This window comes from Lycium barbarum, chromosome 3, assembly GCF_019175385.1.
Source record: "Lycium barbarum isolate Lr01 chromosome 3, ASM1917538v2, whole genome shotgun sequence".
In the NCBI taxonomy this organism is placed as follows: domain Eukaryota; kingdom Viridiplantae; phylum Streptophyta; class Magnoliopsida; order Solanales; family Solanaceae; genus Lycium; species Lycium barbarum.
In genome coordinates this window covers 117,542,945-117,565,881 of record NC_083339.1, presented here as the reverse complement: position 1 = coordinate 117,565,881, position 22,937 = coordinate 117,542,945, and the positions used below count along the sequence as shown (strand labels likewise).

Sequence of the window (22,937 nt, the reverse complement as noted above, 5' to 3'; positions counted from 1 at the left end):
AGTTTCAGGTAGGCGATTGGGTATTCCTGAAGGTATCGCCTATGAAAGGCGTGATGCGGTTCGGCAGAAAGGGTAAGCTCAGTCCGCGTTATATTGGGCCTTATCAGATTGTTCGGAAGGTTGGAAATGTCGCCTATGAGTTAGATTTGCCACCTGATTTGGAAGCGGTACATCCGGTATTCCATGTCTCTATGCTTCGCAGATGCATTGGTGACCCTTCCAGAGTATTCCCTGCTGATGATATTCAGGTGACGGAGCAGTTATCGTACGAGGAGCAGCCCGTATCTATTTTGGATCGCCAGGTCAGGAGGCTCCGAAATAAAGATGTGACCTCCGTTAAGGTACTGTGGCGGAATGATAACCGGGAGGAGATGACCTGGGAGTCGGAAGAAGAAATGAAGAAGAAATATCCTCATCTGTTCCCTATAGCCACAGGTAACCTTAAATCCCTGCTTTAATTTATTCCAATATCAATCGTGTGTCATATGTGATGTTTGTAAACATGAACTCCCCCAAAGTATTTTCAAACCCTATGAGATTAATTTAACATTCGAGGACGAATGTTCTAAAGGGGGGGAGGATGTTATATCCCGTATTTTTGAACCTCGGAGCATCTGCTGGGGTGGGGCCCACATACCGAGATTTTTTTTTGGAACATCTGAAAAGTCATATGAATCACATATGTAAAGTTAAACACAACTCATGAAGTACCTTTGGACCAAATCAAAGTGGAAACCCTCCAAACGAATATTTTTAAGAAAACGTTTTCGGGTGACCTGACTTTGGGGGGCAAAAACTGTATTGTAAGTTTGGAATTTCGAAAATACCTTGAAATAGAAGTTGTAGATAATTGAATTAGCTTTCCATCCATAGGTCGTGGGTTCCCAGGTGACGTCGGTACAAGGAGATATGAACGTTTTAAGGTCGAAAGGTCAGTGGGCTAGGCCCAACTCGAGACCAACCGAGTTGGCCCAAAAAAAATGAAAAAAAAAAATCAGGCCCAAGTGAGGAGCCATTCGGCCATGGTCCATAAAAAGGATCCAAGCCCATGGAATTAAGTCATGTGGTCAATGAATAAAAGACCACTTAATCATCCAAATTCCATAGAACTTTCAAGAGAAAGAATAGGAGGAAAAACAAGAGAAAAACAAGAACAAAAAGAGGGCATTTCGGGTTTGGCCATAGAAAAATCACCCCTCAAAATCTTGCCTCTAAAATTATTTTCTTGTTGAATTCCTACTAAATTAAGTGTCCTCTACAACTTGGTGTAATTGTTTTGGAAGAAGGAGCACTTATTTCTTCAAGTTGACAACTTGTTCAAGTGAAGAAGTTTGTAGAAAAAGGTAAGAATCAATTCCTTTTTCTTATGTTATGAAGGTTTGTTTATGTTGTGGTATGTGGAAATGAGTAGAAATTATGGAAATAAGGAAGTTTGCAAAGTGGGTATGTATATATATATGTAGCCATGGGTGTATATATGTTGTATACATATATGAGTTGAATTTTATGTCGCATTCTAGTTGTGGTTATGATGGAAATTATATTGGGAATGAAAGTTGAATGAATTTTGGTTGAAGTTGGAATGTAGATGATTATGTCACTTTAGAATAATTTTGTGATATTATGGAAATGAAGTTGTTAAGATGTGAATTATGATTATGGTTGATGAATTTGGAAGTTGGAAACTTGTTATGAAGTTGTATGCCAAAGATTTGATGTTTTGCATAAGTTATGATTTTGGCGGAAGATTGTATATCATGTATATCGAGTGTATATCTTAAGGAAAACGATATGAAATGTTTCTAGAACTATATGGTGATGATCATGATGGTTGTTGAATATGAAATTATTGATCTTAGTTGAAAGTTGGGTTGAATTGAAGATTATGTCAACTTGTGAGAAAAATGACTAGTTGAAGGATATTTGTGTTTTAATGTTCATTGTTGATATTGTTGTTGTCGTTTGGGTTGTTGTTGATGATTTATAGCCGAGTTGAATTCTCGGGGTGTCATATGTATAGGGGAAGTGCTGCCGAAATTTCGGTAGCCAAATATGCTTAAAGTTGAAATAATGGCATTAATAATTAACAATTGGTAAACTTGACCAATTGCAGTTTTTCGACGAAACGGGAAGTGAGTTTGGAAAGGCTTAAGGAGCGCGAAAGGTATGTAAAGCAACCCCAATTCTTCCCTTGGCATGCCCCTAGTGTGTTAGGGTCGGATCCGGGCCTCGAAGGACCTCTTGGCCCTCGGAATCCGCAAGACAAAATTTCAGTTTTTCCTTCAGTAGAATTGAACCATTTTGATACGCTTTTTCTCAAATTATGCAATTTTGCTCTAAATTATTCAAAAAGTCATAGAATGTTTGTATAACCTTTTTAGGTGATACTATATGCTTAGAGGGCACAATTTGAGCCCGCCGCCTTGTTTGTCCCAAGGCGGGCCCGCTATTTACGGTTTTGCCCCTAATGTGTTAAAGCTTCCTTTTTAAGCGATTTTTGAAAGAAATGTTTTAATTACCCTACTAATCGCTTAACGAATATTATTTTAAATATTCTGTTAAATATTATAAATTATTTTGACACTCGGAATGACTTCGGGAAAGTTATACTTCTGTAATTTATTATGATATCCGAAATACATTTATTATGATTCCGTCCGACCCCATTGGATTTGTTTGTCTTTGATACGCTTCATCGAGTCTTTGAAAACATTTATTATATTTTTAAATTGCATTAGTCTCTCACTACTCCATTCGTGGATGTCCCAATGTTTCCCACACTGAGCCCGGGCCAGGATATGTTGTCAAGCGTAATTCTCTGCATTGTTCGCCGCGTCCCGGTGTGAGGGGGCAGGTATACGCGTACATGGGTCTGTGGAGTATGATGTGCCATGTCCGCCTATTCTGATCTGATCTGTATGGCCATTTTGATATGACATTATATGATACGGGGCCACGCCCCTTTTTCTGATTCCTCTGTATAGTGGCACCAGCGTCGGGAGGGTGGCCACCTTCTGTCTGCCGAGTCCCGTGTCAGGGACCGGATATGATATGATATGACATATGTTTCTGTACGCATTCTGTCTGTTTTGGAAATATGCATTTGACACTCTGGATTCTGTACTCATTTTCTGTAACCATTATGATTTGACTTCTGTGATTCCGCTTTACATATTCAGTACATATTTCGTACTGACCCCCTTTCTTCGGGGGCTGCGTTTTCATGCCACGCAGGTACTGACGACAGGTTCGCTGATCCACACGTTTAGGATCCTATTTCTGCTATTTGGGGCGCTCTCTTCTACAGAGCCCATCTTTTGGTACAGTCTGTCACTGCTATCTGGATATGTACTTTGTTCAGGGTATGACGGGGCCCTGTCCCGTCTTATGATTATGATATGTTCTGTAGAGGTCTGTGGATACATCTGTGTGGGTTCTGTACATATGTTTGGGATATTCTGTTCTGTGATGGCCTTATCGGCCTATGTGTGCCAAGTCTGCTTTTCTGCTAAGTTCTGTAGCGACCACTAATATTATTATTATATTATTATTCTGTTAATATGCTAATTTGGGGTATCGGGTATGTATAGGTGCCCAGCTCGGGCACTGGTCGCGGCCCACGGGGTTGGGTCGTGACAATTCACTTGGCTAGAGTTAGTCAAGGTTTGGTTGGGTTCTTGGCTAGAGTTAGTCCAGGTTTGTTTGGGTTCTTGGCTAGAGTTAGTCAAGTTTTGTTCTTTGCAATAGAATTATTGTAAATGTCTTACAATAGAGTTGTTGTAAAGGGTGAGGGATTAAGAGTTTAATTCCTAGGTTCCAATAGGTTGTAATCTGAAGTTGCTATGTTAGTGAAGTTGGGAAATCCTACTCCGGTAGGTCATGGTTTTTAATCCCTTGAGCAAGTAGTTTTCCACGTAAATATCTTGTGTTATTTACATTCTATCTTTACTTAAGGGAACAGATAGAGAACCTGGTTCTCTACAACTGTTTGGCGGACTCGTATATTCTAACATTACCCCTATATAATAAAAATAGATTATTTTTTTCTCTTAATTAGAGCATGGACAAGTAGTAAACCTTTTAACATTGGGAGTCCAACAATACTAAGTTATTATGTGACTTTTCCAATCATCATTTCAGATGTTACTTTAACTTGTCAGTTTTTGTCTAAGGATAGAATTGAAAAAAACTAGTCACTTTATGTCTTGGTTTTCTTAGGTGACACTTATTATAGGGTAATTTTTTTTCCTAAGGTGACACTTATTATGGGACGGAAGTAGGGTGGGCACGGAATGGTAGATACCGATTACCATACTGAAACAAAAAAAATTTATATCGCGATTTCAATATTATGGTATTTGGTATGCATTTTTAAAAACTTTGGTATTCGATATGGTATTTATAAAGAAAATATTGAATACCATACCGAAGTACATATACAATTCATGTATCTTAGTATTATAATACTAACAAATATATAAACTAGTATTACTAGAAAATTAATTGTTTAAACATTGGAACTTTGACTACTCTATATTGATTTAACATCTTTTTTGTGTAATTGATTTACAAAGAGATTGCTTATATTTTCTTTTGAATATTTTTTACATGTGTAAGGTATTAGTACAATATAATTGAGACGTTTCTTGAATAGCTGAAGTCATAATTCTCTACGATTTGAGTGTATGTAAGTCGAAATCAAACAAACTATAATACCGATTTACCGTACCGCAAAATACCGAAATCGAACTTAAAAATAACGAATCGTACCGAATTAATTTGGTATGGTTATGATATACTCCCTCCGTCCCATAATAAATGTCACTTTAGTCAAAAACACACATATTAAGAAAAAAAATAATACAATGTGAAGTTTACCAAATTACCCTATATAATAAAAATGAATTATTTTTTCCTCTTGATTAAAGCATGCACAAGTAGTAAATTTTTTGATATTGGGAATCTAAAAATACCAAGTTACTAGGTGGTTTTTTCAATCATCATTTAGATGTTACTTTAACTTGTCATTTTTTGTCTAAGTGTAGAATTAAAAAAAACTTGTCAATTTAATTATATCTTGATTTCTAAGATAACACTTATTATGAGATGGAGGAACTAATATATTTAGATATTGAAAATTAAAATTACCGTATCAAAATTTTAAATACTGTACTATATCGTATCATGCCCACCCTAAACGGAGGGGGTACCTTGTAAGCATTGATTCAAAGAGCTAGTTTATGGAAAATCTAAAATACCAACCAGTTAGCTGGCAATTGCAGTAAGGCACTACACTTTTTGTGACTGAAAAAGCTAATACAGCTAAAAAGAGCGCTAAGAGGACGACTCTGGGAAAAAGGTAAGAGGGTGGCGCAGATAATAGTAGCCAAGTGCGTAAGCAATTGTAGGTGTGGTCTCCAACCTCTGAAAAGCTAATATTTTTGGGACTCGACCGAGTTAGAGTACTACCCTTTTCTCTTCTACTTTTCACTGCTCTCGCAATAAAAGTGATTCGGTTCTCATCTTTTGAGCTATTTCATCCGTCTCAAATTAAGTGTCTTAATTTCATTCGATACAAGAATAAAAATGATTTTTTAAATATTGTGATTTTAAATAAAAGATGTGTGTAATGTTTAAAAATATTTTTTAACTCTTGCAGTTTTAAACTTTTTATTCATAATATTTGAATTGTCAACTTACTAAATATGAAAAAATGCACACTTTTTGACACAGATCGAAATGAAAGTAAAACTCTTGAGTTAAGACCGAGGGAGTATTATTCTGGTATTCACCTCCCTAGTTCCATGAAATAAAACGTATATGCCTAGGGTTAAAATTGTTCTTCTTTTTCAATCTGTCACCCATTTAGCGACTTTAAAGTCATAGCTTTTGGGAACAGTTAGTGATGAATAGCTAAACTCGCATCCCTTGATCTGGTAATTTCGTTTTTTTGACTATTCAACACACCTTAGTCATAAGTACAGAGTTGATTCATTTCTACATTTTCTTATCCTAAAACCAAGAAATATAGAAGGGAAAAAATGAATTAGGGAAATTTTTTTCACATAGTGTCAATTAATTCATGTGTGCTCAAGCACATGACTTGTGATATGAATTATCACGAGGACTAATAAAAAGATCATGCATGGCTCCTCTTCCCTTCTAAGCACAAGATTGCTTCCAGTAGCTTTAATTCCACAACGCTCTCCCCAAATGCTAGATTTATAAAAAGCTTTCCTTATTTTATATACCAGTTCTCTGTTTTGGATCCAATAGTCGATTTTTTTTTTAAAAAAAACTTGGAATTAAAAATATAAAAAAAGAAGTAAAATCACAATCCAATATATAAAATAATATGTAGCCATGTAGGAATTTACTTCTGTAACAAGTAGAACAGGAATTTGGACAATACTTTTGCAACAAGTAGGAGTCTTAAGGCCGTTATCATTTGAAAACACTTTTCAAACATGTTCGTCAATATTCTATCAATATTGCACAAATACTGATTGCTAAATTATTATTTACAAATGTTGAACTTAATTTCTACACCTGATTAAAAATAATCAAAAATGCGATTGATAAGTTACGTGAAAACTAGATAAAGAGCAACCAAAAGACTAAAAGAACAATGCCTTTAGCTCAATAATAATGATGGACGTGTTTGAAAAGCTAAATTGAGAATTAAATTGAGTGTAGTATACATGATTTTGACTTTGTTTGTTTGATGAAACTCTTAAGGGAGGAGTACTTCAATTAGAAGTGGATCTAGGATGCGAATCACAATTTGCTTTACTGAATACAGTGGATACAAGTGAGACGTAAAATTGGAGAAAATAAAAAATACGTAAGTTATAACGTAATGTGTGAAAGTCGTGGGAATAATGATAAATTTGATTTGAGCAAGCTGTGTTCTGAACTCCTGATATGGAACCATAATGACCAAACTGAAATTTTAATACAGAAGTACAAGCACACTTGAAGATCTTTACATAATCATATCTCCTGATTCCCATTGAGAGAGATACTACTTTTACAGTCACTTTAATTTACTTGCATAAACCAAAACACTATTCATTGCTGGACGGACGTTTTCTCAAGTGACGTCACAGAGCCACTGCTCTAATATATCCTACTCTACTACTCCTACTGATCCTCTTTTTTTTTTTTTTTTCAACACTACTCTACCATTGATACAATCAATTGACCACAATACTTAATTTAAATACTCCATCTGTTCAGTTCCTCAGAAGAGGCTCTTCCCAGATCTTTTGTCTCTGAGCTGAAAGATCTCTTGCAGTGAAGAATAGCACCTTGGATTCCATCACTTTGCTCCTGCAACAGTGAATCGTCTCTCCGATTCATCGGAGATGATGAAACTCCAGCAAATGTAGACACTGATGACCTGCTTTTCCCTAAGTGCTTACGCACAGCTCCAAATCGGTTCCCCTGTTTCTCCTCTGATGCTTTTCTTGGTGAACACATTGATTGTGTTGACGGAGAAGACAATGGCGATGCAGTACTGATTTTATCAGTGTACCTTTTTGAAGCTCTGGCATACAATGGCTTCATTAATTTTAAGTACTTGGGCACATCAGCTCTTACAAACTTCTTCAATGATTCATCGATGGAACAAGACTCTTCATCCTTCTCGTTTTGCAGTTTGCTTCTTAAACTGTTGTCCCTGGTAAAGACAGGGCTCACTGGAAAGCGCTTGCTCTCTGCCTTTGGCGAAAGTTTCTGGTTTTGAATCTTAGAAGAATCATCAATGCTCATTTTCTCGGTCTTGGACTTCTTGAAGCTCAAGAAAAAGACCCGAAACTTAGGTGCTGATTTGAGAATCGAAATTGGAGATTGAGGCTTTGGGTTGGAATCCATTGCAAAAGGTTTTGGTTTAAAAAACACATCTCTTGGAGACTCAGGTTCAGAAACAGGGTTGCATTTTTTGTCCAATTTGGGGAGTCCATCAGGACCGGTAAACACCATATCGAAGAACGAATCCTCATCGTCATCGGTAATCTCTTCATCAGTTTCAATCGCCGGGTTACGTACGTAGTCCAAATCATCAAATTCAGAGACAATGTCTCGGCAAGAAGAAGTATCAGGACTGGAATTTCGCCAGAATTTGAGAAGGTTAAAAGCTTCCATGGTAAAAATGTGAAGGAAGAATGGAAAAAGAAAACAGAGAGTTGATATAAGCTTCTCCACTTTTTAAAAGAGAGAGAAAAGACCGAAGAGAATGGAAGAACTTGGTTGGTTTCATCTCATTATATAGGGGGAAGAAAAGAGTTATCGTCACGTGAAGAGGCACAGTTTCACTTGAATTTTTTAAGGGAAAATAAAATGAAATAAAATAGAACAGATACTTATGTGAATTTACAATACCTATGCATCTGCTTACATAGAGACTACGGAGTAAAGGTTATTTTTACACAGTAATAGTCTGAAGTATGGGTAGCCCCAATAAAATCAGAAACTTCACAAATTTGAATTTACAGCCTTTTTCTGCTCCAAAGATTCCCAACGTTTTCTAACCGTACTCCTCTTATTTTAATTTTACCAGAAAATACTTACTAGTACTATGTGTTATTTTGACAAATTCCAAGTCCAACCTATAGATCAATGACTCGATTATCCCCAACCATGTTCTATTATTCACGGTATAACATGCATATATTAAACTTGTCAATAAACTAAGCGATCCTTACTGCACTATTTTTCAATTATATATTTAAGAAATTTGCAAAATAGTATTCCCAGTTGTTTTACTTTGTTCATCAATGTTTAATTTAACACAAAATTTAATTAATTTCTTTAAGCTTGCGACTATAAAAAACATTATTTTTTTAAGAAAATATATGAATGTACCAAACAGGTTCAGCTCTTTTTACTAAAGGACCTGTTTATTTTTTTTTTAAATAATTGTTTGGCTATATATTATAGTCAATTTCTTACTCCAACTTATATAAAAAAAAGTTTTTTCAAGTAAAAGAAATTCCCTAACAAAATTTTAACATTTTTTTCAAGTGAAATGCATGTCTAAACATAACTGCAATTTTTAAATATGTTTTTTCAATTTAATTTTAAATACTATTTTTTTAATTATCACCAAATTCATGTTCAAATGCCTATAGGTTAAATGGTATTTCGAGTCATCTTGCATAGTTGAAATTCCAAATTCAACTGTGATATAGTAGGCTAGTCCAGTCTTATCTAAAATCAACAGTATCAAATAAAAATGTGTTCCTTTTCTTTTCTTTTCTTTTACCTTCAGAGCTGGAAATCAGGGTATAGCAATTAGCGCGAGACAAACTAAAAGATGAGTAAAAGGGATTGAACGGATTTCGGGGCATACAAACCTGAGGATGGTGACCAGAAACTTCCATAAAGTAAAAGACTCATATGTAAGCGGGGGGAAGGTGCAATTTTCGAGTATCACTTTTCATGTGTGTACAAATTTGTATAAAAATTTGTTAAAATTGCAATCTATAGGAAATATGAACTCTTCATTTTAAAAAATAATGAATTTAATGCTCAAAACTTTAAAGTTCAGAACTTATAAAATTAAAAATCAAAATCTTGTCTATGTGTACGAGCAATCCCATTGTTTTTTTTTTTTTTTCCCCTCCCATTTTAGGAAGATTTATAGTGTTTCTACACTTCCCCTCCAGTGTGACTCGAACCCAGGACCTACCGGTCGTGGGTGGAGGTGCTTAACCACTGAGCCATCCTCACTTGTCAATCCCATTGTTTTTATGGGAAGGACACTCACTTTTTTCTTTACTTTCTTTTTCAATATGTGATAATATTATAATATACTCTGACCAATACACCAAGACATTGGCTTCTTTACTTTGAGGACCAAAGTGTGGCCACGCTCGTTGAAGGGGTTAAAGGTTTGACTTGCTTCTTTGAAAGGACTTGATTCCTTCATCTTTGTAAAAAGTCCCCAATTCTCATATTTCCTTTGGCAACACTGTAAAAAGCTACAAAAAGAAAAAAAATGGTTCCACATAAATGTAATTATAAAGTGATAAAGAACGTGAGAGGAGGAAAAGTAGAAAAAGAAATAAAGTGAGCTTACATATAAAGAACTAAAAGGATGAGTTTGCAAATGTTACTTTCTTCGGACCAAATTAACGAGGCTACTTTACTTTCTCTCTATAAGGTTATTTTTACTAATTTGTATTTGTAAATTCAAGCTAAAGGCACCCTTTATCCAGTAGAGCATTGTAAGTTTGTAGGATATTATTAGATCAGTCTACAAAATAAACAGAGAATACTATACTGAATCAATGGCTTCCCACTAGCACAACAAAATAGCTGGAAGATATATGTAGTTTTCATTCGTATTTAATTTTGTGGCGTGTCTTTGTCCATGCCTCGTGCAGATCCCATTAGCTCATTTTAATCAGGATGAAGTGATTTGTCATGCCCGTTAATTACAATTTGAATATAATAAAATAATTTTATATATAGAAGTTGAGCTAGACTATATATCACGGGGTGCGTGGAACCTATTACCTTCGGTCCAAATCTTATTTTATCCTAAGAATTACATTGAATATGTTACATATAATAATTAAAATTTTAAAACACCACACATGAGCTTCAAATCCTAGTTCTGGCCCCTGATAAACTCGCTTACGTATTAATTGAGACAATGGAAAATGAAAACTTACAATCCAAGAACCGATTGCATGCATGCATGCATAAAGAAGTCACTGAAAACATAATGCAGACAGAAGCAGAGTGTTTATAATCCATACAGTGAACCCAGTCAATAGAAAGAGACTAGTCTTTGCAAAGCTCGGGAACATGATTTTCTTATCCAAGAGCCATAGATTTTCTCTGATCCCACTGTAGATTACGTGACTCCATCAACAGGAGCAAGACAAAGAGGCAAACCACTCCAACACATGCCTAAATTTATTATTTCCATGAGTTTAAAATTTTATTTATGGCTTAAGGGAATATGCCCATAACGTCATTTTCAAATATATTTTTCTAATAAGAATAAATTAATTAGAATAAGTACCTGTCATCAATCGTCCTAAAAACAAAAGTCATGCTGCATCTAAAGTTCATTGCACTACTTGAAAACAAGAATTAGCGATGGATAAATTTTGTAACTATACAATAAAATTTGTCGCTATTCTTATTTAGCAACATATTATCAAAAAAATAATTAAGTTAAATATAAACTATTTAGTGACGAACTTCATAGTTAATTTCAGTTTTTTTTTTTTAGTACAAGCTAGCTAGGAGTTGCCCTTTTCATGTGAATGAAATTATTAGCTTGTAAAAAGAAAGTGGAAATGATATTGTTAATACTTAATATAGTCTAATAAGTTCCACGTTCCTCTTGTCAACTTTGTTGAAAAAATTATGGAACATTCGTAGCGTTAATGAGACAATTGGACGTTACGGAGGCAACTTCGAATGTTCATTTTATTACACTACAACAAAATTGGACTATTTGGCTAAATGAATGATGGAAGAGACAAAAATCAAGGTGAGAGTTATTTAGGTACAAATGAATTAATGTGCAATCAAGATCCTAGGAAACACAAACAATAATAATTAGAGTAAGAATAAAATAGAAGGAAGATACCATGCATGAGGACATACAAGGAAACAAAGTCTCGACACCGTTCCTAGGTTTAAGGACAATAGATTGTTGAGTTGTCTCCTTGTTTGTCTCGTGTCTCCTCTTTCTCGTTCTCATCATTAAGCAGAGTTAATAGAACTAGTTCAATGTGTTGATTATGTTAAAAACAGTTCTCTCAATAAGTGACATCACGAATGATGGCTATTAAAGGCAACCGGCCAATGTTGTACTTGATTCAATGGATGCAAAGAGCAACTCTTACGCTAAGTGAGACTCGTGTTGATTAATCTGTTTCAACTAATTCGTGATGAGATCGACAGGTCAGAAAAAGAAAAAGGAAACAGGAAGTTAATTACTTGATTATGCTAGCAAACATTTTCTTTTTAAACACTACAAAAGTGCAGTTGATCACAGAACGAACAAAAGAATATACATAGAATTTGGGCAGTTTCAAGCGATGTATAGATTGCCTTGGAACAGAGAGGGAAAAAAGAATGTTAATGGTTTTTGGGTATAACTCAACATCCAAAATTAGCTTATAAGATGAGAATTGTCCAATATCATATGAGGAAATAACAATCATTACCCTCTACCTATATCGGATTCTAACACCTTCCGCACGCCTATAATTGGACATTTAGGAGCCATTTGGATATGATTTGAAATCATGATGATTGAAGTTGAAGTTTTGTTTGGACATGTAATTTGGATTTCTTAAGTTGTATTTTTTCGCATAGACATAAAAACTCCAAAGTTGTGAAAACTATCAAAACTTTCTCAATTCTTATACAAATGAGCAAATTATGTTTTATAACAAAATTAATAAGCTATTAGAAGGCCTTTCTAGAGAAATACAATATCAATTGATCAAACTTTAGTTCAATAAAAAGAAAAATTGAACATGAGTTGTAGTGTAAGTGTGTAACTAATCTTTAATATAATCCTCCCACAGGGTATGGACAATCTCTTAATATACTACCAACTTGCAGATCTTCTAATATTTGATATAAATGATTGGTAAATATATCTACCAGCTTATGGATCATTTTTTACAAAATACAAACTTATGGATCAAGTTTTATATTTAAAAATTTGAAATCATGATTTGGACTTAGGGGTGATTATCGGGCGGTTCGGTTGGATATTAGCGCTTAACGGTTCGGCTTATCAGTTTTTAAATATACCAATCTGCTAACCAACCAGTAAGATAACGGTTGGTTCGGTTTGAATTTAATAGTTATAGGTCGGTTATTGGTTGGCTTATCGGTTAATCAACAAAGTCAATTAAGAAAAGGCCTTCGATTATTTAACCTAGCTATATGGTAGAAATATCAACAGATAAGAATGGGAAGAACAATTGCAAGAGAGAAAAAAGAACCAGAAAGGATTGTCATTGTGAGACCAACTAACAGCAAAGTTTATATACCTTGCAAATGGAAATTCAAATAAAAAAATAAAAAAAAGACGATCTCAGGATGCAAATATTGTGGAAATTATTGGGACATAGAAAGAGGGAATAAAGTGCAAGTCTTTCAAATTCAGCAGAGAATGGCAAACTGTTGCTTTTTATCGCACTATAAGTTCCCTTACCAAGAGCCAAGAGCTAGAGATCTTAAACATGTTGAGAACCTCTCAATAGCTCATAAACTTTGGCAGGATGTAGAAAAACAAAATTTGCATGCTATATCTATTTTTTAACGAGCCTCAAATTGTATTACAAAGTTGATTTGCACTTCTTTGGTCATAAGTTACAGCCCAATTTTTGGGTATAAAACAGATATGTTCAATTTTCATCTATACATACTTATCCAAAATCCTTGAAAGTCCACCTGTTGCAGCTTCTTAACTCTTTAAAGTTAACATTTTAGGTTTCTAACTTTCTAAACGACTTGTTTATATAAAGGATATAAATACAAATTTAATCATTCTTCACGAGTTAACAGTTTATTCAATAAGGAAATTGAGTAATTCGTACCCCGCACCTTTCAGCCGTTAATTATAAATTTCAATCCGTGCACCAACTGTTAATCTGATATCCCAATACCAAAAGCCAATAAACATATTCGCGGTTGGGTTATCGGTTACGGTTCGGTTTTGAATAGCCCTATTTGGAATCCCAAATCACACTTTTTTGGAGAATTTGGGATTCAAAATCATGATATGAAGTTGGAATTGAAATTTTATGCGAATTGCATAAACAAACGTTGATTTGAAATCAAAATATGAAATCATGATTTCATATCTGATTGCCAAACGCCTACTTAGTGCATGATAGGGCCAACATTTGGTAAATCAAAAAATGATAAAGGGTTTCACTATAATAGCATGTAAAAAATATTGAAATAACTAACCTTAAAAGCTAGTTGTGAGTTTGCATTGAACTCAACTTCAAAATTGATCCAAGCCACCGTAATCTAGCTTTAGAGCACTTCAAAATTAAAATACAACTTCACAACGATGCTAAGAACAATAATTTGAGTTATCCACTTCAAAATAAGCAATAAATTATGCATCGAAAATTCAAAATCTTCATTAGAGTTTCATTTGAGCTTCAATGGTGTTCAACAGATTTTAAAATCATTTTTTTTCCTTATCAATATTTAGCTGATTTACAATGAGTTCTAAGTTTCAAATACAACACCAATCAGATTTAAGCTCAAAGTCGCACATACTAAATCAATTTTATCTACTGATTTGGTAGTTCCAAGGATTTCAAGTCTGTTTGGGGTTCTGTTTAAAGTTGTTATTTGCTGAATCTTTGAGTATAACCCTCTTTGAGGTCATTTGGGTTTGACCTAATTTGATTTAATTGTTGATTTGGTGATTAAGATGGACGAAAAAGTTGAATGATTCTATTGAAACTCCATTTTGAAGTTGAAGGATTTCAGATCTCAATTCAAAATCTGAGAACTAAAGTTTGTAGGTTACCCATTGTTAAAATCGTTTGGTAAATCATTTGTTGTACTTAGGTTTAGATTTACTTACTAATTTAGGGGGTGTATTTAAAGGAAAATTATAATCACCATTGGAGCTTCTGAAAAAGATTGACAAACACCCAAATTGGTCTGTTGTGAATCCATGAGAATTGGGGCTCTTAGATGGATCCGGGTTTGGTTTGGAATTTTATTAATTAATTAGGATGATTATAAAATTAGCCAATAAAATCGTGTCACGTGATAAATGAATTCATTAGTTTCAACTTTAGAGGAGGCCGTTAAAACTAAGGGTATTTTAGAGCCAAAAGGTTGACGGCGGGGATTTTTGGCCCGAAAAGTGGATTGAGGGTATTATTATACTCCCTCCATCCCAAAAAAAATTGGCATTTTTCGCTTTTCGAAAGTCAAGCGAGTTGTTCTTTGATCGTAGTTTTTCATGTCTTTTAAATATTTTAAATTATTAATTATGGTGACTTATAGTACCTTTTACGTAATTTCCAAATATGTAAATTTTATTTCGAAAATTTTAAAGATTTTATGTTCAAACATACGATCAAAATTAGGAAGTTTTGACTCTCGAAAAACAAAAAGTACCAATCTTTTTAGAACGGAGGGAGTAGTATTTTAGGCCATTTTCCGTTTATTTATTACTTCTTAAGGGGTGGACCAAGTCAAACATGGACACATGAAAGGAGGGAGCAACGAATCCTTTCTCAACCTAAGTAATTAAGCTGGGGTTTTTTATTTATTACTCCCTCTGGATAAAAAAAAGTGTACACTTAGCCTTTTTTTCTTGGGTCAAAAAGAGAGTCCACTTATCAAATCAAGAAAGGATTAATTTTATTTTTTCAGATTTCCATATTAAGTGTCGTGTGATCAAATCTCAATACCTATTTAATTAAGGTAGTCTAATCAAATTACATTTTTTTTAAAAGTTAGTGTTTTTTTAAAGGATGTGTAAATGACAAAGTGGACACTCTTTTGCTCCGGAGGGAGTATGAAACAACTTCTTTTGGGAATTGATATTTCGTAATTTTCTGTTGTAATTTCGGAACTTACCATGGAAGCCCTTATCTATAATGTTGATGTCATGTCATCAAGAACACAAATGAATAAGCTTTGAACTTTAACGGATGGTTCAATGACACGTAGCTCTTGAAACCGACTATAATTAATAAATTCTTTATGCCTAACAACTGGAAATCCAAATTGTGTAAGATAAGGAAGGTAAAAATTAAAAGGGATAGAGGAAAGGATCGAAAATCTTTTTTATTTTCATAATTATTTGGAGAAACCCAATTAACACAAAATTTGATAAATAACAACCATAAAAAACGCGCTCTCTTGTTGATATCCAGAATACGGAGTTTCTCAAACCAAACATAATTGGGAAATATTTTGGCCCATCAATAAATAACCTAAATTGTCTCAAGTAAGGAAACCAAATAGGAGCTACCTGTGACAACTCTATAATATTATTAAATATCACTACGCACTATCGTATACTATTATCGGCTTTCCATCATCGAGAATTTCTAGCTATAGACTCTCATGGATTCTAGTAAGAAATCATCTGAATATCTTGATATGTCTAATAACAATAGTAATGATTTTCTTCCTTTGGAATCAAATCTTTCTTCTATAGAGTCCGAAGAGGAGAAATCCTGCGAAGATTTTGATAAGCCTAAAACTAGTGGTGGGGAAGATTTTCCTACATTGAAATCAAATCTTCCCTCTATAAAGACCGAAGAGGGGAAATCATGTCATGTAGATTTTGATAAGTTGTTTGAGAATAATATTAACGATGATTTTCCTGCATGGTATCGAAGCTTCCTCGTATAGAACCCGAAAATGAGAAATCAATCGTTATTACTCAAGAAGCACCGAAGTTTTCATATGCAACCGTGTTAGCTAAGACGACAAGCACTTCTCCTAGTGCAATACCAGCCAAAAAGGTTGTCCGGGTTGCACCAAGCGATACTGAATCATGTCCTTGTACTGGACCAATCATTGTTGTTGGTCCTAAGGAAAAGGTTGTCTGTGTTAGAGGCCTACCGAAGAAGTTAAAAGCTGTGGAATTGATTCAGGCACTCAAGAAATTTGGACCTGTCAAACTTGATAGCCTTCAAATTAGAAAATCTGATTATGGAAGTTGTTCTGCTGCGTTGAGTCTGGAAAGATCAAGTTTGGAGAGCATGTGGGATTTATTTCATTTAGGAGTGCGCCCTCACGGTATGGATCAAGCATGCATTGGAGCCAAAGAAGATAAAGCGCCGAGCCTACACCTATTGTGTGAAAGACTCATATACTACGTTAAAACTCTTGGCATGTTCTCTTTGTTTAAATTATAGTATTTTTTTTCTTTTATTAGTTTGCATGCTCTTATCTTGACTTGCAGTTTTAGTAAATGAAAATTAGGTAAAACCTGTTAATTTTCCAGTATTCAAATTAAATTGCTTTACGTACAGATACTATCAGGGGCTCCTCCTTTGGTTTCTTGACTTACTTTGCTCCCTAGTGCGTGATTTTTTTTTTTTTAATCTATACCAGTAAATTATAAGCATCGGCTGTGTATTACAGTATTAGTGTTATTTTCGATTTTGAATGTAGTAGGAATATTTCTTTCTTCTTATAGTTTTGTATAATTGCATGTTGATTTTCTGTTTTAATATACTCGCTTCTCCAAGTATATGTTATCGGGAATGTATGATGTGTGTGTCCACCTTTGGCCTACTATTACTTACTACTACAAATACATGATCAATATTGTGAGTGCTATACTATCACACGTCATGTTTTTCAGGGGTGACATTCATACGACTTAATTGAAATATTTGTTACTGTGTCCAATAATGCTAGTTAGTCCTCTAATTAATTAAAAACAACAGCTTAAGCTTCTTCCCTACAAAATTTAGCGTCATATGCTTATTACTGAACAAATGGAATTTTCATTTATTAAACTAAATATTATTTCGATATGGCCTCCAAATAGCCGTAAAAATAAATAAAAAGCGAGTAGTGCTGGTTTAACTCCACAAACAAAGAAATCAATTGATGTATCAGATTTAAAATTTGGTACTAGTTAGTAAACATTACAAGAAAATTATTCTAGTTGGTAATTGAAATAATTTGCTAGTCGCAGTCTATATCCTGAACCACTTTATCAGCCAATCCAATAGTGATGATGCAATTCATCTCCGTAGATTTCTTTTTCTTGATGACAAAAATCAGCTCTACTTTCCCTTCCAATTTTGACTTGCTGGTAAAAATTAACGTTCCAGAACTCAGATCATTCCTTAACTGCGAGTCCTTAGGTAACACATCCTTGGACGAAAGATTCACAAGCAAATTACATTTCTTTGTAGACTTAAAACCAGCTTTGCCCTGAGAAACAAAGGCCTCTCCAATACTCACATCATTATAGTAAAAATAAACAGTGCTGTTTCTGTACTTGTAAGGTCCAAAATTAGTATTTTTAACACCCAATTCGACGTTCATTCTGATGTCGAATGAAGCGTTTTCTGCATTTTTGTACTCCACAGGATCAAAGGTAGCGGTCCGCACGCGAAATTTCGGAGTTCTGACTTTCATTATGTATAATGAAAAGAAGAGAATCACTGCAATTTGAAACGGAGTAAAGAGTGCAACATATACCAAAAATTTCTTGCGTTTTTTCCTGCGCAACTCTTTGGATTGTATGGAATTTGGTGACTCTTCGGCAGGCTTTGCGTGACCATTAGTCTGAAGTTGTTGTTCCCCTTCTGCTGCCATTTATTTTCTAGTCAAAATTTGATTTTAGTATATGAAGGCACACATGTAAAAAAATGAAAAATAAAAAATCTCCTGGTATATATATACTAGTAGAAAAAGTACTAGTAAGAGTAGTGAAGATTGGTAAGACAATTATGATGCTTATCGTTACCTAGCTACAAGGGCTTCTTAAATTCAAAGCGCGTTGACATAAGTGTATTTCTTGGTAAAAAGAGTATGAGTTAGCTATTAAGTACTTGGGAAAGTGGAGTTTGGGTGAAATTTTGAATTTAAGAGGGTCAACCGCATATATAGAAGCTTCTGATAGGAGTACTAGTTTGCAGTTGAAAGTAAACAGCCACGGGAATCAGTCAACTTCTTCTACATAGGGTGCGACGACTTGTAACTCTATTATGGAAAACTTGTCATGTCAATTGGGTAATATGTGTCCTAACTGGGTCCGTCAATTTCTTTTCTTTGTTTTACGAGCAACAGAGGCGGAGATATTTATGGATAAAATTATCAATCTGACACTGTTTCGTAAAAAAAGCTTCATGTCATATGTGTCAGGTATATTTTGTGTTCTATTTAATGCGACACTATTTTATTACCGGTTCATTTTACAAATAATGACAATATTATATATACAATTAGAAATAAATTTACTATAAGAAACTGTTCTGCATAGTTACAAGACTAAAGGATTATTTTGTGCATGGATTAGTTAGGCAAGAATAAGAAATTTAAGAATTATTTTATGTGGTGATCAGCAATAACATAGATTTTTGCCTTCAATTATGTTTACGAAGAGATTGAACGAATAAGGCTTTGTCAAGTAGGCATGATTGTCATGTTGATCAACAATTCAGAAATACAATCTTTGATGCTCAGTTTAAAACAATTTTAATTTTCACGGTCGACAAACATGATTCTAACATGTTAGCTACACTTTCTCTTCTAGAATTGTGACAAACTAGTTTGATTACCCCTCTGAAAGTGCCACAATTTAAGTTTCTTCTATCACAACCTCGACAAAAATACAATTTCTATTGATATATTGCGATATATTAACTTTTCTTTCAAATTTTATCTTTCATAAAATAACCAATACATAAGTTTCCGCAGAACTTAAGCAGCTATTAGCTATGTAGAGTTTGATAAGGCCAAACAGACATTATATTAAGTTGTACGATGATTATTATTGCTTATACAATCGACAGACTAGAAATTGTATACTTATGCAAAACTTTACGTTTAGATTATTTTTGCTGTCAATGCAATAAATCAAACGACCAATACATAAAACGATCTTTGATCTATTCCATTAAGGTCGCAGTTGCAGTTCAAACATGGCTTGCTTTTTTATTGGTTTAAAAGTCTTTGGTAAACCCAGTGATCATGGATCATTAGGATATTACTAGACTTTGCTAATAAAGCAATAAGTAATCATGATTTAGCCGCTATTATCTTCTATCCATCCACCCAAGACATAAATTTATACAACTGTAACTACTTGCAGGTGCCGCTATTTGAAGAAAATAACCACCAATTAGTGGTGTATCCACTAGTATTTATCTAATTATTACTAACTAGACTTCCGCACAATCAAATAATATTCATTACGTTGTAATTGTATATGTACGGTGTTTGATTGGCCTAAGATCTATCTTTTAAAACAAAACACTTTTGCTAGATGTTAAAAGTATTTCTAAAACTTGTAGTCTTAATTATGACATGAATTTTATGGCTATATAAATCATGCTCTTGAGGGTAAAATTAACAATTTAAAGTTAAGTTGCCAAGAGAAAAAAAAATAATTTAAAATTAAAGAATTCTCAAAATATACTAGTTAAGTAAAAAAGAAAAAGAAATAGTATCATATAGAAAAACGGAACGGAGGGAATAGCAGTTGAAACTTTATTATTTGGAATTAGTGATGAGAAGTTTCAACCCCAAAGAAAGAGCGGGGAGGTCTATATAAATCGACCTATTTATAAATATGAATAGCTCTACAGTGTAAATTAATTATTTAACTGTATTTTCAAAATGATGACATAGATTTATAGAGCTAGTCAAAATATTATTGAACTTCTGAATAACAGAATTTATTTAGCTTTAGTCTTTCAATTTTACCGTATATGGGAAGGGCCAAATAGCTTTCTTGGCAACAAGATATGATCTCATTACCAAAAAACAGAGAAAAAAGAAGAAGATATGAGCTCAAGTGTGGGCTCTCCTGGTCCCTGAGTTCTTAGTGGGCGTTCCATTTTCTGGTATCATTTGGCCCATGCATTTTTTATCTCATACCCCTTATTTTGGTATTGTGCTATAAGAAACAAATTGATATTTGAACTTAACACTAACAGTAATGTGAATTTTCATATCATCACGATTCACGACGTGTGAGCATTATGGTGTATTAATAACCTAGAAATGTAATTAACCTACTACAACTAGTTAAACTACATGATAGTTAAGAAATTCTCTATATTTTAAGTGTATACGGTTCTACTCTCTTAAGATAAGCAATCAACTATTACCGTCAGGAAAGGAAATAGATACGTACTAATTAGACTGATTCAACATATATTGTTTGCGCTAGTCCTACAGCCTTTTTTTTTAACTTAACCTTATCAAATATGAATATATTAGATACCCGAGAATCAATTTGTGGAATAACATTTCCCTAAAGGAATATTTTAACATGAGTTGCAAGTATCAAAAACTTATATCTAAAGATTGAAAATGCTTCTAGATGAGCAAATAATCTTCTTCAAATTAACAATGGATCCAAAAGCCATATAACGTTGATCCCCGTGACTCAACAGCTATATTCTTATATAATGCTGATTGATAGAAACCACCCACCCCCTCTTCTCGTGATGGGATGTTGTTGTTGTTTTTTTTTTTTTTTTGGCTGGGGGGGTGGGGTGGTAGTGGTGTTGAATTTTAGAAGTTCACCCATTTTTGTTTTTAATATACAAGTCTGAAAAAAACTTAGGAGATGTCGGCTTTTGTTAGTTTTGCAAAGTAGCACCAGTAGTATATGACAAGACGAAATTAAAGAATCACGGACGGGCAACCAATTTAATGAGTGTTGTCGTCAAGTGAAGCTGTTTGGGTAATCATAATAGAGTATCACCTTAGTTTTATTACATATTTAACCCGAAAAAAGAAATTAAAGTATCCATGCAGATAATTAGAGAGTATCCACGCTTCTTGACATGTCAACGTTCAGAACTTCAGATCATGATGAAGGCTATCAAACCGTGAAGTTCAGAGAGCGATATTAAGACTAAATTTCATTTATGTCATTATGTGTGCCCTAAATAACGGTGTCATATTCAAGAGGGTCGCGAGGTATTATGCCAATTTGTTTTTATATCAATATTGTATAGTTAAAACTTCAAGACAATAAGTTGAGAGAATATCATCTATGAGCCCGTATATATACGTACTTACCTACGTATTTATATATACACTGTTGAATGTTGATATACTATACAAAAAGAATCTCCTCACGCAGGGACTTGGTTCTTAAAGGTGAGAACAGTGAACTCGTGAACTCTCTGACTGAGCTACCATCTTATTATGTTAAAAACTGTCTTTAGTCCTTTTTCTCATTTTTATATTCTTCTTTTCAACAAGCGCCAAATCGCTGATTCATAGCTCATTTTAGTTGTCAGCATTTTCTTTCTTCTGTCAACTTGATACTACTTGCGATTATATTGTTTTATCTTACTCCTCCAGCATATATTCACATGATTATTCCTTCTTTCCTAGCTAATGAGTTCAACTCCTACGTCATTGATAATGGTAAAAAAAAAAAAAAAAAAGAGTTACATCATCAAACCATCTTTAATCTCATTATTACCGCCATTTACCAAGGATTTTTGAGCTCCTTGTAACCTGGAGTACTAATATTTAATCGGCACTAGATAGCTTCTATCTCAATTTCACTGCCCCATTTTAACTAAGTTGAATTATTGAAGTATAACGTTTTGTTATGCACCAAAACATATGATATTATTTCATGTCAATATCAATTACTCCCTCCACGTCTTTGTGTGTTTGGTTTTAACTTGACACGAAATTTAAGAAAGTAATGAAGATTTTTCAATCTTATGATCTTAAACTAAAGATACGTAGAATGAATTAAAATGTCCTTTAATTTGGTTGTTAGGCCCCGTGTTTTCGTACAATTGGAAATCGAGAAATAATTATGACTCGGGTGTTAGAAGGACATAAATTAATTTTTGAGAATATGACTATGTTGGTTATGGAATCCTTAATGCTAAGACCTCGGGGAGGGCCGAGGATAAATTTGGAATTTCAGAAATTAGTTTCGGGAATTACAAAACGGGGATTTTAATGTAGTGGGCCAAGAGAAATTGAGCAACAAATTGAGGCCCAAGTGTTGAGGAGTGGCCGGCCCCTTGCCAAGCCCAACCCACCAACTTAATGTCATGTGCTAAGCACATGACTATTATAGGATATATATCCACAATCCCTTAGGAAATTTCATTTAATTAGAAAGCAATCCAAGAACACCAAGAACATAAGGGTTCGGCCGAATAGAGAAGAGAAAGAAAGAAAAATTCCAAGCTTGTGTGGTGATTCAAAATTCTAGTTTCTACATGTTT

The 22,937-nt window shown here is 34.0% G+C and overlaps 2 protein-coding genes across 2 annotated transcripts; both read right to left on the bottom strand.

Moving 5' to 3' along the window:
- Positions 1-6,925: 6,925 nt before the first annotated feature.
- Positions 6,926-8,248, bottom strand: LOC132634050 (probable membrane-associated kinase regulator 2). The gene has a single exon (XM_060350367.1). The coding sequence runs from the start codon at positions 8,143-8,145 to the stop codon at positions 7,219-7,221; it is 927 nt and encodes a 308-aa protein (XP_060206350.1). The 5' UTR covers positions 8,146-8,248; the 3' UTR covers positions 6,926-7,218.
- Positions 8,249-17,293: 9,045 nt separating this feature from the next.
- LOC132634049 (uncharacterized) lies at positions 17,294-18,343 on the bottom strand. The gene has a single exon (XM_060350366.1). It carries the CDS (start codon positions 18,313-18,315, stop codon positions 17,677-17,679), a length of 639 nt encoding a protein of 212 aa, XP_060206349.1. The 5' UTR covers positions 18,316-18,343; the 3' UTR covers positions 17,294-17,676.
- Between the last annotated feature and the right edge of the window lie 4,594 nt (positions 18,344-22,937).

What these genes read in the sequence shown, in the direction of transcription:
- LOC132634050 (XM_060350367.1), bottom strand. Translation starts at nt 8,145, where the DNA reads ATGGAAGCTTTTAACCTTCTCAAATTCTGGCGAAATTCCAGTCCTGAT.
- LOC132634049 (XM_060350366.1), bottom strand. Translation starts at nt 18,315, where the DNA reads ATGGCAGCAGAAGGGGAACAACAACTTCAGACTAATGGTCACGCAAAG.